This window comes from Diorhabda sublineata, chromosome 8 (assembly GCF_026230105.1).
Source record: "Diorhabda sublineata isolate icDioSubl1.1 chromosome 8, icDioSubl1.1, whole genome shotgun sequence".
Taxonomy (NCBI): domain Eukaryota; kingdom Metazoa; phylum Arthropoda; class Insecta; order Coleoptera; family Chrysomelidae; genus Diorhabda; species Diorhabda sublineata.
The window spans coordinates 9,721,882-9,737,355 of NC_079481.1; the positions used below are offsets into that span (position 1 = coordinate 9,721,882).

The 15,474-nt window shown below is 30.7% G+C and overlaps 1 protein-coding gene across 1 annotated transcript; it reads left to right on the forward strand.

The window, feature by feature from the left end:
* The first annotated feature begins 896 nt into the window (after window positions 1-896).
* On the forward strand, window positions 897-14,293 carry LOC130447757 (tubulointerstitial nephritis antigen-like). The gene is made up of 9 exons (XM_056784742.1): window positions 897-1,019; window positions 9,025-9,187; window positions 10,677-10,860; window positions 10,924-11,082; window positions 11,169-11,357; window positions 11,415-11,549; window positions 11,614-11,813; window positions 13,800-13,951; window positions 14,029-14,293. Exons 2-9 carry the CDS (start codon window positions 9,025-9,027, stop codon window positions 14,182-14,184), a joined length of 1,338 nt encoding a protein of 445 aa, XP_056640720.1. The 5' UTR covers window positions 897-1,019; the 3' UTR covers window positions 14,185-14,293.
* Window positions 14,294-15,474: the final 1,181 nt, after the last annotated feature.

The window sequence follows — 15,474 nt, forward strand, 5'->3', positions numbered from 1 at the left end:
AACCCTCGTAACTCAAAATCCTTTTATATGTAAAAAGCAGCTACAACAGTTCTGGTGTCTGCAGGACAATATTTAGTTTGTATTTTCGTACTGACGGCAAAACTGACAGTGTAACCGGCCCTTAATGTTCCTAAATAGTTTAACGAATGCCAGAATCGTAATGTAACGTTTAAATTTGCATAGAGGGTCGGATTTTGGTTCAATACCTTTGTGAAGATAATTATATTGATAAATCTCGAAATTTTTAAATTGAGTTTGGAAAATTGTTGTAAAACCCTCGTAACTCAAAATCCTTTTATATGTAAAAAGCAACTACAAAATTTTTGGTATCTATAGGACAATATCTAGTTTGTATGTTCGTACTGACGGCAAAACTGACAGTGTAACCGGCCCTTAATATTTCTAAATACTTTTACGAATGCCAGAATCGTAATGTAGAGTTTGAATTTGCATAGGGGGTCAGATTTTAGTTCAATACCTTTTTGAAGAGAGTTATATTGACAAATCCTGAAATTTTTAAGTTTATTTTGGAAAATTGTTGTAAAACCTTCGTAATTCAAAATCCTTTCATATGTAAAAACCAATTACAAGATTTCTGGTATCTATAGGACAATTTTTAGTTTGTATTTTCGTACTGACGGCAAAACTGACAGTGTAACCGGCCCTTAATGTTCCTAAATACTTTTGCGAATACCAACATTTAAACTTAAACTTAAATTTAACCAGTTGTATTCTGTATATAATTCGATTAAACGTTAATAGAGATTTATGAAATATTTTCTTTTAAAATAACTTTCAAATTCGGTGAAAATATTATGAAATTGAACCCTTTAATCCCTGAAAAATAAACTGTGTGCGACCTTGATCATCGGTTTTCAATAAAAAGATAAAGAGATATAAGTTGGGCTAGTGGCATAGTGAAGAGTAGGCATCACGTCTTAGTTAGTTTGCCATCAAACTGTGTTTCAAAGCACAACGCAGTGGTCGGTGATACGAGTGGTGATTCGAAAAACGGAAAGGTAATTTCAATATTCAATCAAATCTTATCAAGATATTGTTTTGTTTTCAATTATTATTGAAAAAAACTTTGTTTTAAAATAATTTTTAAGCAATAATTAATTATTAATTGAAAAATTTATATTCGTTTATAGAAATTTTTAAAATTTTTTAAATATTAAATTAAAAATTTGGTAATTTTTTGAAAAAACAATTGCTATTCATGAAGGTTTTATCAATAATTTTTGAAGGAATTTGGAAAATTTTAATTCATTGTCTTCATTTTTAATACATATTTGAATTTAGAAAAAAAATGATTTAAAAATCAATTTTAAAGCGCATAGTCTTAAAAAGTGACTTTTTCCCAATTAAAATTTCATGCGATTTACCGACATTTACAATAATTTGATACGGGTGGGGCATAAAAAGATATATTAAGACCAAAAACGTTCACTGAAAATTTATTAAACATCCCGTAGTTTAAAAAAAATCGATAACAGAAAAATCGAAATCAATTTTTAATGCTCCCTCGTAAAATTTCTTAAGCAAAAAAATTGTAGATTTCGATTTTTTATGCTCTATAACATAGATTTCCGAAAAAAACCTTTCTGTCATGTATTTATTTATATATAGGACGTCTCAAAGGATCTATTGAATCCCCTTTTCTTGCTGCGATGTTGAGAAGCCCAATTTAGAATGTGGGATGACTTTAGATGCAAAAGATCTTCGTTTTCTATTCCACACACTTCCAGCTCTGGAGTTTCTTGGTGTTTTACACTTGGAGAGAATGTGGATAGAGGTTTTGTCCTCTGTGCAACAGAATTTGCATTATCTGCTAAGTTCAACGTCTTTAGATGTTTGGTAAGGCTACAACGCCTCAAAAAGAGTTCTGATACAACGAAATTTTAACGGAAAAGTGAAACTTGTGTGTCAAAAATAACAAAATGGTATTTTTCCATGTTTGTACGTATATATAGGACGTCCAAAAGGATCTATTGGATCCCCTTTTCTTGCTGCGATGTTGAGAAGCCCAATTTAGAATGTGGGATGATTTTAGATGCAAAAGATCTTCGTTTTCTATTCCACAAACTCCCAGCTCTGGAGTTTCTTGGTGTTTTACACTTGGAGAGAAAGTGGATAGAGATTTTGTCCTCTGTGCAACAGAATCTGCATTATCTTCTAAGTCCAACGTCTTTAGATGTTTGGTAAAGCTACAACGCCTCAAAGAGAGTCCTGATACAACGAAATTTTAACGGAAAAGTGAAAATTGTGTGTCAAAAATAACAAAATGGTATTCTTCCATGTTTGTACGTGTATATAGGACGTCCCAAAGGATCTATTCGATCCCCTTTTCTTGCTGCGATGTTGAGAAGCCCAATTTAGAATGTGGGATGACTTTAGATGCAAAAGATCTTCGTTTTCTATTCCACACACTTCCAGCTCTGGAGTTTCTTGGTGTTTTACACTTGGAGAGAATGTGGATAGAGGTTTTGTCCTCTGTGCAACAGAATTTGCATTATCTGCTAAGTTCAACGTCTTTAGATGTTTGGTAAGGCTACAACGCCTCAAAAAGAGTTCTGATACAACGAAATTTTAACGGAAAAGTGAAACTTGTGTGTCAAAAATAACAAAATGGTATTTTTCCATGTTTGTACGTATATATAGGACGTCCAAAAGGATCTATTGGATCCCCTTTTCTTGCTGCGATGTTGAGAAGCCCAATTTAGAATGTGGGATGATTTTAGATGCAAAAGATCTTCGTTTTCTATTCCACAAACTCCCAGCTCTGGAGTTTCTTGGTGTTTTACACTTGGAGAGAAAGTGGATAGAGATTTTGTCCTCTGTGCAACAGAATCTGCATTATCTTCTAAGTCCAATGTCTTTAGATGTTTGGTAAGGCTACAAGGCTCAAAAAGAGTTCTGATACAACGAAATTTTAACGGAAAAGTGAAACTTGTGTGTCAAAAATAACAAAATGGTATTCTTCCATGTTTGTACGTGTATATAGGACGTCCCAAAGGATCTATTCGATCCCCTTTTCTTGCTGCGATGTTGAGAAGCCCAATTTAGAATGTGGGATGACTTTAGATGCAAAAGATCTTCGTTTTCTATTCCACAAACTCCCAGCTCTGGAGTTTCTTGGTGTTTTACACTTGGAGAGAATGTGGATAGAGATTTTGTCCTCTGTGCAACAGAATCTGCATTATCTTCTAAGTCCAACGTCTTTAGATGTTTGGTAAAGCTACAACGCCTCAAAGAGAGTCCTGATACAACGAAATTTTAACGGAAAAGTGAAAATTGTGTGTCAAAAATAACAAAATGGTATTCTTCCATGTTTGTACGTATATATAGGACGTCCCAGAAGAGGTTTAGTCCTCTATGCAACAGAATCTGCATTATCTACTAAGTCCAACGTCTTTAGATGTTCATGCGATTCGTTCAATCGATTTAATGATGAAACCATTTCCAAGAAAGTCTTTGAACAGCAATTACAGTAAAGGGATGAATGAAAGAAAGACTACGATTCATAAAATGTTTGGAGCTATTAAGAATTTCTAGATTTTATCGATTTAAAATCCTTATTTTCCTGTAGAACAGAAATAAGGTCGATAATGACAATGAAGTGTCTTGGCTTATCGTCAGTCCAGAGAAAACTCCATCATTGTAAACAAGCAAAGAAAAACAGTCTACTGGGATTATCCATCTATGTGACCAGAGCATTTGATCAAGTCAAACCAAGAATCAATTCCCTGTATGTTTTTCGTATTTTGAGAACGTATAAAGTGGAAATACAAATTTGTCACAAGGTCAGTTGATATCGTGAATGTACAATTGAAAGAACTTCATTTAAATTTCTAATAGATTTTTTATTTGAATTTTTAATTATGGATTATATGCAAACAAAGCAAATGGTTAGCGTGTCTTTCAAATGAAATGTTTTAAATTAAAATCTCGACTTTATATATTTTTAGAAGACATTAATGGAGATGAAACTTAACTTGGACAGACTACAATCTTATGGTTTGAGGAAATTAGTGATTGAAATAAATTTTTAGATATTTTTAAAAATATTAAACCAGCATTTGTTGTTGTTATATATACGGCTGTTACCACCTCGTTAGAAATTATTACATTTTATTTCGCCAAAGCTATTTTTCGATTTCGGGTGTATTAGATTTGTATACATTTTCTACTGTTTTACTTATTTTTTTACGTTTTTTGATCATTTTTTGAGTTAGTTATTTTTAATGATGTTTTATAAAATTTCAGTCAATCTGCTTTTTCTTCATTTCAAATTGATTTCCTTTAGTTTTATATCCCATAAAAAATATTTTTGTGATTTTTTTAGACATTTTCTAGTGTTTATTATACTTTAAATCATTTTTCAATATTTTTTGGATCACATAAGTTATTTTTAGTGACATTTAGCCCTTTTTCTTTGGTTTTTTCACATTTTGAGTGATTGTTTTTTATCCCATAAAATGTATTTTTGTGAATCTTTATCTCATTTTAGCCGTTTTTTAGTGTTTTTTATACTTTAAATAATTTTCCCATAATTTTGCGACCGAAAAAATTATTTCTAGTGACATTTAACCCTTTTCTTTTGGTTTTTTTCACATTTTGAGTGATTTCCCTTTGTTTTTAGACATTTTGAGTCATTTCCCTTTGTTTTTTATTCCATAAAAGGTATTTTTGTGAATCTTTATCTCATTTTAGCCATTTTTTAGTGTTTTTTATACTTTAAATCATTTTCCCATAAGTTTTTGAGCAAAAAAATTACTTTTAGTGACATTTAGCTCTTTTCTATTGGTTTTTTCACATTTTGAGTGATTTCCCTTTGATTTTTTTTCTATAAAAGGTATTTTTGTGAATCTTTATCTCATTTTACCCATTTTATAGTGTTTTTTATACTTTAAATAATTTTAGAGTCATTCAGCCCTTTTCCTTTGGTTTTTTTAGAGTTTAATTGATTATCTTTAGTTTTTCATTTTACAAATGTCGTTTTTGCAATTTTTTGTAATTATTTTTCAGGTTTTCAGTCATTTTCGAGTGTTTCCCTCAGATGGAATCATTTATTTTTTTTTGTTTTTCAGCCACCAAAGTGATTTGTTTCCATATTTTCAGCCATTATCTTTTAGTTTTCAACGATTTTGATCATTTTTTTCTGTTTTTAAGTGATTTAAGTGATTCTTTCGGCCGTTTTGTATCGTTTATCAACAATTTTATTCTATTTTTCGTTATGTTTTGATAATTCTTATCATTTTTCAGCTACAAAAACGACTCTTTCCACATTTTCAATCATTTTTTGTAATCCTTTTTCATATTTTCAGCCATTCTCTATTGTTTTCTTCAGATGAAATCATTTTATTATGTTTTTGACGTACAAAAATCATTTTTAGATATTTCTTTTCATAGTTTCAGCAATTTTCGGCTATTTTATGATAATTTTAATCATGTTTTTATGTTTTTCAGCCATTATCTATTAGTTTTCAACGATTTTGATAATTTTTTTCTGTTTTTAAGTGATTCAAGTAAATCTTTCAGCCGTTTTGCATCATTTATCAACAATTTTATACTATTTTTCATCAAGTTTTCATAATTCAGATTATTTTTCAGCTATAAAAACGACTTTCCACATTTTCAATAATTTTCTCTTGCTTTATAGCCATTTACATTGATTTTCAGTCAAATGGGAATTGAATTTTCATAGCATATTTTACTGAATTATTGGAAATATAAAAAATATAATATATACAAATACAAGATCCTTCTAAAAAAATTTTATCACATAAAAAAACAAATAAGTTGATGCTTTTAACTAAGTTATGTAAATGATCGTTTATTCATTAGCATGTTTTTTTCTTATTTTATCCATTAATGGCCTTTAAATGCGAAATGGGATTATGTCATGGTATTCGTCTAAATAACACGACAAATATTTTTGAAAAAAAAAATAAAAAAACTTTGAATATTTATAGTATTTCGATACGTTTTCTTCGAACTTTGTGCCGATTACATGGAAATTAATATAATTTATTTATATTTCAACAAACAGCCGAGGTTATTGTTGTAATTAATAAACAGGTTGTCCCAAACGACGGTTTAGTTCATTTATAATAAGTATTTGCTTTTTTTTTTCTCATTTTTGTGTTGCTCGACTAGAATTTGATAAAATTAATGTACGTAATTTACTGTAATTTATAATAACTTTAGATTTATATTATGAAATTTGAATGAAAAATTGAGTGTAGGAAAGAAAATCACAATTCCTCTCGGCTATTTTCATGAAAAATTTGCAGTAAACAAAATTTTATATGGGGAAAATCAATTTTGAAACGATTTGCAATGAAATAAGATTTTTTTTTTGAATTCTTATAAAAAATGTACAAATCTTGACGAAATCGAAGTTTGCTCTACAATTTTTATTAAAAAACTAACAAAACATAACGAAATCATGAGTTTTTGTCATGATTTTCATGTAAAAACTCGCAAATCATGTTTTTCCCTGTATATTTCATGAAAAAATTCACAAAACATGAGGAAATCGGAATTTTTCCTGTAGTTTCCATGAAAAAAATTTATGAATCATAATGAAATAATAAATTTTCTCTTTAATTTTCATGAAAAACTAACAAAGCAGAACTAAATCGTGAATGTTTCTTGTATTTTTATTGAAAAAGCTCATAAATCAGAACGGCATTATTATTTACCATACAAATTTCATAGAAAAATTTACAAAGCGCAGCAAAATTATGAATTTTTCCTGCAATTATGATAAAATTTACGAATAACAATGAAATTACAGAATTTCCCTGCAATTTTAATAAGAAAATTGACAAAGCACAGCATAATAATGGGTTTTTCCCTTTTTTTCATGGAAAAATTCATAATCATAAGGAAAGCATGAGTTTTACATCCAATTTTCATGAAAAAATTCACGAATCACAACGAAATCATAAATTTTCTCTTTAGTTTTCATAAAGAAACTAATAAATCACAACGAAATAATCAGTTTCTTCTGAAATTTTAATGATAAATCCATAAATCATACTAAATCACGATTTTCCTATCAAATTTTAGGGAAAAATTCACAAAACAACGAAATCTAAGTTTTTCTTGTAATTTTCATGAAAAACACACAAAGCACAACATCCAAGTTTTTCTAGTAATTTTCATGAAAAACACACAAATCACAACAAAATCGTGCAATTTTCATGAAAAACACACAAATCACAACAAAATCGTGCAATTTTCATGAAAAACACACAAAACACAACGAAACCGAAGTTTTTCTTGCAATTTTCATGAAAAACACACACATCACAACGAAAACGAAGTTTTTTGCAATTTTCATGAAAATCACACAAATCACAACGAAAACGAAGTTTTTTTGCAATTTTCATGAAAAACACACAAATTACAACAAAAACAAAGTTTTTTTGCAATTTTCATGAAAAACACACAAAACACAACGAAACCGAAGTTTTTCTTATCATTTTCATGAAAAACACACAAATTACAACAAAAACAAAGTTTTTTTGCAATTTTCATGAAAAACACACAAAACACAACGAAACCGAAGTTTTTCTTATCATTTTCAAGAAAAAAATACACAAATCACAACGAAGTCGTGCAATTTTCATGAAAAACACACAAAATAAAACGAAATCGTGCAATTTTCATGAAAAACACACAAATCACAACAAAATCGTGCAATTTTCATGAAAAACACACAAATCACAACGAAAACGATGTTTTTCTAGTAATTTTCATGAAAAACACACAAATCACAACAAAATTGTGCAATTTTCATGAAAAACACACAAATCACAACAAAATCGTGCAATTTTCATGAAAAACACACAAAACACAACGAAACCGAAGTTTTTCTTGCAATTTTCATGAAAAACACACAAATCACAACGAAAACGAAGTTTTTTTGCAATTTTCATGAAAAACACACAAATCACAACGAAAACGAAGTTTTTTTGCAATTTTCATGAAAAACACACAAATCACAACGAAAACGAAGTTTATTTGCAATTTTCATGAAAAACACACAAAACACAACGAAACCGAAGTTTTTCTTATCATTTTCATGAAAAAAATACACAAATCACAACGAAGTCCTGCAATTTTCATGAAAAACACACAAAATAAAACGAAATCATGCAATTTTCATGAAAAACACACAAATCACAACGAAAACGAAGTTTTTCTTGCAATTTTCATGAAAAACACACAAATCACAACGAAAACGAAGTTTTTCTTGCAATTTTCATGAAAAACACACAAATCACAACGAAAACGAAGTTTTTTTGCAATTTTCATGAAAAACACACAAATCACAACGAAAACGAAGTTTTTCTTGTAATTTTCATGCAAAAACACACAAATCACAACAAAATACAAGTTTTCAAGGAAAATTTACCAAGCACAACGCAATCATAAGTTTTCTTTGTAATTTTCATGATGAAAACAAGGTAATATGAAATTTGAATGTTTCAAATTTTCATGAAATACTGACACAGCACGGCGGCATCAGTTTTCCTCGAAATTTCTATGAAAAAATTTACGAAAATCACAATTTTTCCATCTTTTTTGATTTAAAGAAAATCGATTTTGGAACGAATAATAATTTTTTGTTTTGTACCAAAGTTTCTTATCATAGTCAGGGTCGCATAAAATCATGGTGTTAATTTAATTACAAAAAGAACGACGATGATGATAATATACGATTTTAAAAATGATTTCATTTATGTTTAATTCAAGTACATATAAAGTAAAAGATCTCACAGAATATTAATGATGCTAATATTGGATGACATCATCCCTAACTTATGCGCAAATATTATAAAGAAATCAAAATTAAGGATGCAAGCGACGTTTCGAAAATTTATGTATTCAATTTCTTCGATATTTTTATTCAATGTAAATCTCGTCTTCTGGTACCATTGTCGCATTTGGGCTTTTCGAAAACCAGTTTGTAATTTTTATTTTTTTGAAAATTATGCCGTTTCGTTTCAGATGATTTCGAAGTTGTTGCTGGGCTGCCTTTTAACCAGCATGCCGATACTTATACTTGGAAATTCTCTAAGAGATGACGATTTCGCTGATCTTCGCGGACCGTACTGCGAAAATATTGGATGCTGCTCAAGTAGAAGAGATTCGTGCTCGGTACCGATCATAGGTAAATGAAAATCACAATTTTTCACTGTCAGTTTTATGGAAAATTCACATAAAACGAATTTTTATAATGTCAAAATCGATTTTGGATTGACTTACGGTGCAAAGTACAATCGGATCAAAGTTTTTCGTACAATTTTCATAGAAAATTCACACAATCTAATAAATTTGTCAGTTTTCCGTGCAATATTCACGAAACAATCATAAACGTTATCGAAATAATGAGTTTTTACGAAATTTCTATGAGAAAATTCACGAAATCATCAAATTTCCCTGCAATTTTTATGGAAAATTTACACTGAAGAAAATTGCATATGGTGAAAATATGGATAAATAAAAGGATTGTGGGTTTTCCTGCCATTTCCATGAACAATTTTCAAATAACGACGAAATCAACATTTTCCTCTGCATTTTTAATAATTTTTTTTTCAGAATGGCATAAAAGTTTTTCCTACAATTTACTGCATGAGAAATTTATAAACCTCGACGAAATCGAAGTTTTCTCTGCAATTTTCATGAATAATTTACAAATCATGACGAAATCAAAGTTTTCCTGCACTATCCAAGGATAACTCACAAATCTTGAAGAAATCAAAGTTTTTCCGGAAATTTTTATAAAAAATTTACGCAAAAACTAAAGTTTTCCCTGCAAATAACCAATCACGACGAAATCGAAGTTTTTCTTGCACTTCTCATAGAGTTTTCGTGGACAATTCCCAAACCCTATGGAAATCGTCAATTTTTATTACACTTTTCATAAATAACTTACAAATCACGATGAAAACAAAGTTTTTCCTGCACTTTTCAAATAAATAATTAATTCTCCTGCAGTTTTCCTGAAAAAACTCTCAAAGCACATTGAAATCCTAAGTGAATCCTACAATATCCATCATGAAAAAGTTCATAAAGCACCAAAAAATTACAGTTTTTCATGCATTCAAAAAACACAACAAAATCATAAGTTTTTTATGCAATTTTCTTGAAAACTCACAAAATACGTTAAAATCTCAAGTAGCAATCACCATGAAACATTCACAATGAAATAAGATTTTTTCCTATAATTTCCATGGAAAAATCCACAAAGCACCAAAAAAATCTCAGTTTTCATGCAATTTCCATGGAAAAATTCACAAAGCACCAAAAAATCAGTTTTTCATGCAATTTCCATGAAAAAGTCACATAGCACAACGAAATTATATTTGTTTTCAGCCATTTCCATGAAAAAATTCACGAAGCACCAAAAAAATCACAGTTTTCATGCAATTTCCATGAAAAAGTCACATAACACAAATTCCATGGAAAAATTCACAAAGCACCAAAAAATCAGTTTTTTTCAGCTGTTTTCCTGAAAAAACACACAAAGCACGTTAAAACCGTAATTTCTTCTTATTTCCATGAAATAGCATCTACAGTTTCTACAAGTTTCATCAAGACAACATACAGATCAACGAATAAATGAAGACAATGAGCCCTTTAATAGAAATTTGTTTCAGGAACTTTATGTTACTGCGATGAATTCTGCAATTCCACAAGAGTAAACGATTGTTGCCCGGACTATTGGTCTCATTGTAGAGGTATACCGTTCCCCGAACCAGCACCGCCCCCGTTAACCAGTTGCAAATACCAAGATAGAGCCCTTCGTCAAAACGATACTGTTCAAGATAATTGTAATAAATGGTGAGATTTATTAACTGCATTCCATTAATCGAAGTTTTTCCCATTTTTTTTACATAATTTCAGTGTTTGCGAACGCGGTGATTTGATGTGCGAACAAAACGTCTGTATCATAGATTCTAATATAATTGAAACGATCAACAGAGATCCGGAAAACTTCGGATGGACCGCTACGAATTATTCCCAATTTTGGGGTCACACTTTAGACGAAGGCGTTCAATACAGGTAGGACCAAAAAAATAATGTAATTAACAGTTTCATCGTTGTGTTTTAATGGAAAAAAATCTAATTTGGAATATATCAATCGACAGACTAGGGACGCTTCCACCACAACGTTTCGTTATGACCATGAACCCAGTTCAGAGGATCTACGATCCGAATTCTCTACCTAGAGAATTCGATTCGAATCTGGTCTGGCCTGGTTTGATCACTGGTATACAAGACCAGGGATGGTGCGGATCCTCGTGGGCTATTTCAACTGCTGCAGTAGCTTCCGATAGGTAAAACAAAACATTTTAATAAATTTTCGTTATGATATTTATATATGTATTAAAAAGGTATGGGATTGTTTCGAAAGGTAAGGAAGCGGTTCAGCTCAGCGCTCAAAATTTGATATCTTGCGATACTCAAGGTCAACAGAGTTGTAGCGGAGGTCATTTAGATAGAGCGTGGTCTTTCACTAAAGCTTATGGGTAAGTAGAAGCTTTCACATCGATTTAGCAAATATCCAACTGGTCTAACTCATCTTCTATTTAGTCTTGTGGATGAAGATTGTTTTCCATATGTAGCCAGAAATGAGAGATGTACCATTAAGAGAAGAGGGACTTTGGAAGCTGCGGGTTGTAGACCTCCAGTTTATTCTGATAGAAGAGGAAGATATACCGTTGGTCCGGCTTATAGGCTTGGAAATGAAACGGATATCATGTACGAAATCACCAAATCCGGACCTGTACAAGGTGAGTTTTTATAAGTAAAAAAACTCCACCAATTTTCATTTTTTAGTTCAAAATGTGTTAGTGCGTGTTCTCCAGTCATTTTTTTCCACTTTTCATTCGGAATAAAGTTTTGATGAACCGTTTGTTTTACAAAAAAAAATCAATAACTGAGGTTTTTCCTGCAATTAACCAATCACGATGAAATTAGATGTTTTTACTGCATTTTTTATGACAATCATTTACAAAGAACAACTAAATTATTGGTTTTTCTTGCAATTTCTATGAGAAAATCACAAAGCAAGAAAAAATCAACAGTTTTCTTAGCAATTTTCATGAAAAAATTCACGAACCATTACAAAATTATCAATTTTCCTTGCATTTCCTATGAAAAATTCACAAAGCACAAAAAAATCACAGTTTTTATGCAATTTTCATGAAAAACACAACGAAATCATAGTTTTCACTGATATTTTCATGAACAATTCACGAAGATTACCGAAATCATTAGTTTTTCCTGCAATTTTGATAAAGAATTCGCACAAAAATTAAAGTTTTTCCTGCAAATAACCAATCAAGTCGAAATCGAAGTTTTTCATGCACTTTTCATGGAATTTTCATGAAAAACTCGCAAACACAACGAAATCAAAGGTTTCACTGAAATTTTCATGAACAATTCACGAAGATTACCGAAATCATTAGTTTTTCCAGAAATTTTTATAAAAAATTCACGCAAAAACTAAAGTTTTCCCTGCAAATAACCAATCACGACGAAATCGAAGTTTTTCATGCAGTTTTCATGCAATTTTCATGAACAATTCACAAAGCCTATCGAAATCGTAAGTTTTTTTTGCACTTTTCATGAACAACTTACAAATCATGACGGAATTTCCTGCACTTTCCAAGGATAACTCACAAATCTTGAAGAAATCAAAGTTTTTCCGGAAATTTTTATGAAAAATTTACGTAAAAACTAAAGTTTTCCCTGCAAATAACCAATCACGACGAAATCGAAGTTTTTCTTGCATTTTTCATACAATTTTCATGGACAATTCACAAACCCTATCGAAATCGTAAATTTTTCTTACACTTTTCATAAATAACTTACAAATCATGACGAAATCAAAGTTTTTCCTGCACTTTCCAAGGATAACTCACAAATCTTGAAGAAATCAAAGTTTTCCAGAAATTTTTATAAAAAATTCATGCAAAAACTAAAGTTTTTTCTGCAAATAACATACAACGAGTTTCCACTCTGTTATCTTTCAGATCTCTTCGTATATTTCCATTTAAACCTTTGGATATTCAGTAATGAATATCACCACCATATGATCCTTTATTCATATCCTGATTCATTTGGTATTCTCCATTGGGTTTAATAAGTTTCAGTATCTATCTCAAGATCTTCCTCTTCAATATTCGAAGATCCTCTTCGTCTTTCGCCGACAGGCACTTGGTTTCTTTGAATGCTCGCTCAAACCATCAATATACTTCTTCTAAAACACGTTTTCTTTTAGCAAATGCTGCGCGGGTCTTGTTCTAGGTCTTCAGTAGACTAGTCCTCTGGTTACCATGCAATCACCAACTGCTTTTTGATTCTGGCAAATCTTAGACGGTATGGAGTTAATTTGGGGTCAGTAACTGGCTGGTCTTCTTCTAATTGTTCAACCAGACACTTCGTTTTCTCGCGTTTCTTTTGTTGGACTTGACCACCAGTGAAAGCTCGATTTTTTAGCAATGCGCTTATTTGTATTTAATAATAATATTTTAAACATTATGTCAGTCAGGAACGATAAAGAAAAAATTGACTTTCATGATTCCAAAGTAAATTCTTTATAATTTTTTAGGTTATACCGTAATTTTTTTAGATTTTTTCAATTTACGTAAGTTAAAAACAAATTGATGATTTATAACTTTTGATATTTTTTCACATATTTGTGCCAAGATCGATTCGAAATGACACATTTTAAGGCCGGTGTAATTAATTTATTTATGCGTGTTTGTTCGTAGCTACCATCAAGGTCTACCATGATTTATTTGTTTATACCGGGGGGATTTACAAGCATACTGATTTGGCTTTAAATCACAAGCAAGGTTATCATTCTGTGAGGATTGTCGGTTGGGGTGAAGAGAATACGTATCGAGGAACAATTAAATACTGGGTAAGTCTTCTATAAAAAATTCCATAGACAAACTAATATAGACACACGAAAATTTTAATTTTGATATTTAATTTCAGAAAGTGGCTAATAGTTGGGGTACGAATTGGGGTGAAAACGGTTATTTCAGAATTTTAAGGGGAGAAAATGAATGCGAAATTGAATCTTTCGTGATAGCTTCGTGGCCGCATATTTCAAGAAGAATTTTACTGTCGAATGAAGTCAACATAATTTGAAAAAAATATATTTTCCGTTAGTTTAGGGTATAATTAGTTTCAGTTTATTTTTGCTCTAATATATACTTTTGTAGAATTTTTTTTCTAAATTAAAATATTTTGAAAATTATTCTTTAGTTTTTATTATACACGTAGAGACACTTATTGTGTCTGCCAGTGTAATTTCCCTGGTAAATAAAAGGCAGAGGAGGACTATCTCTACAGTCAGCTAAATAATTTGGAACAAAAATCGTTTTTTCTAATTTAGATGACTTCATTTCGTTACAGGATGTCATTCAGCTTCATATTTAAGTAAACAAGTTTTTTTTGTCTGCCAGTGTAATTTCCCTGGTAATTAAAAGGCAGAAGAGGATCAGCTCTACAGTCAGCTCGATAATTTGGAACAAAAATCGTTATTTCTAATTTAGTTGACTTCATTTCGCTACAGGATGTTATTCAACTTTATATTTTAGTAAACAAGTTTTTTTTGTCTGCCAGTGTAATTTCCCTGGTAATTAAAAGGCAGAGGAGGACCAGCTCTACAGTCAGCTCGATAATTTGGAACAAAAATCGTTTTTTCTAATTTAGTTGAGTTCATTTCGCTACAGGATGTTATTCAACTTTATATTTTAGTAACCAAGTTTTTTTTGTCTGCCAGTGTAATTTCCCTAGTAATTAAAATGCAGAGGAGGACCAGCTCTACAGTCAGCTCGATAATTTGGAACAAAAATCCTTTTTTCTAATTTAGTTGACTTCATTTCGCTACAGGATGTTATTCAACTTTATATTTTAGTAAACAAGTTTTTTTTGTCTGCCAGTGTAATTTCCCTAGTAATTAAAATGCAGAGGAGGACCAGCTCTACAGTCAGCTCGATAATTTGGAACAAAAATCGTTATTTCTAATTTAGTTGAGTTCATTTCGCTACAGGATGTTATTCAGCTTCATATTTAAGTTAACAAGTTTTTTTTGTCTGCCAGTGTAATTTCCCTAGTAATTAAAATGCAGAGGAGGACCAGCTCTACAGTCAGCTCGATAATTTGGAACAAAAATCCTTTTTTCTAATTTAGTTGACTTCATTTCGCTACAGGATGTTATTCAACTTTATATTTTAGTAAACAAGTTTTTTTTGTCTGCCAGTGTAATTTCCCTAGTAATTAAAATGCAGAGGAGGACCAGCTCTACAGTCAGCTCGATAATTTGGAACAAAAATCGTTATTTCTAATTTAGTTGAGTTCATTTCGCTACAGGATGTTATTCAGCTTCATATTTAAGTTAACAAGTTTTTTTGTCTGTCAGTGTAATTTCCCTGG

What these genes read in the sequence shown, in the direction of transcription:
- LOC130447757 (XM_056784742.1), top strand. Translation starts at nt 9,025, where the DNA reads ATGATTTCGAAGTTGTTGCTGGGCTGCCTTTTAACCAGCATGCCGATA. An exon ending in TCTTTCACTAAAGCTTATGG is followed by an intron (nt 11,550 to 11,613) that starts GTAAGTAGAAGC and finishes TCTTCTATTTAG; the next exon opens with TCTTGTGGATGAAGATTGTT. An exon ending in CAAATCCGGACCTGTACAAG is followed by an intron (nt 11,814 to 13,799) that starts GTGAGTTTTTAT and finishes GTTTGTTCGTAG; the next exon opens with CTACCATCAAGGTCTACCAT.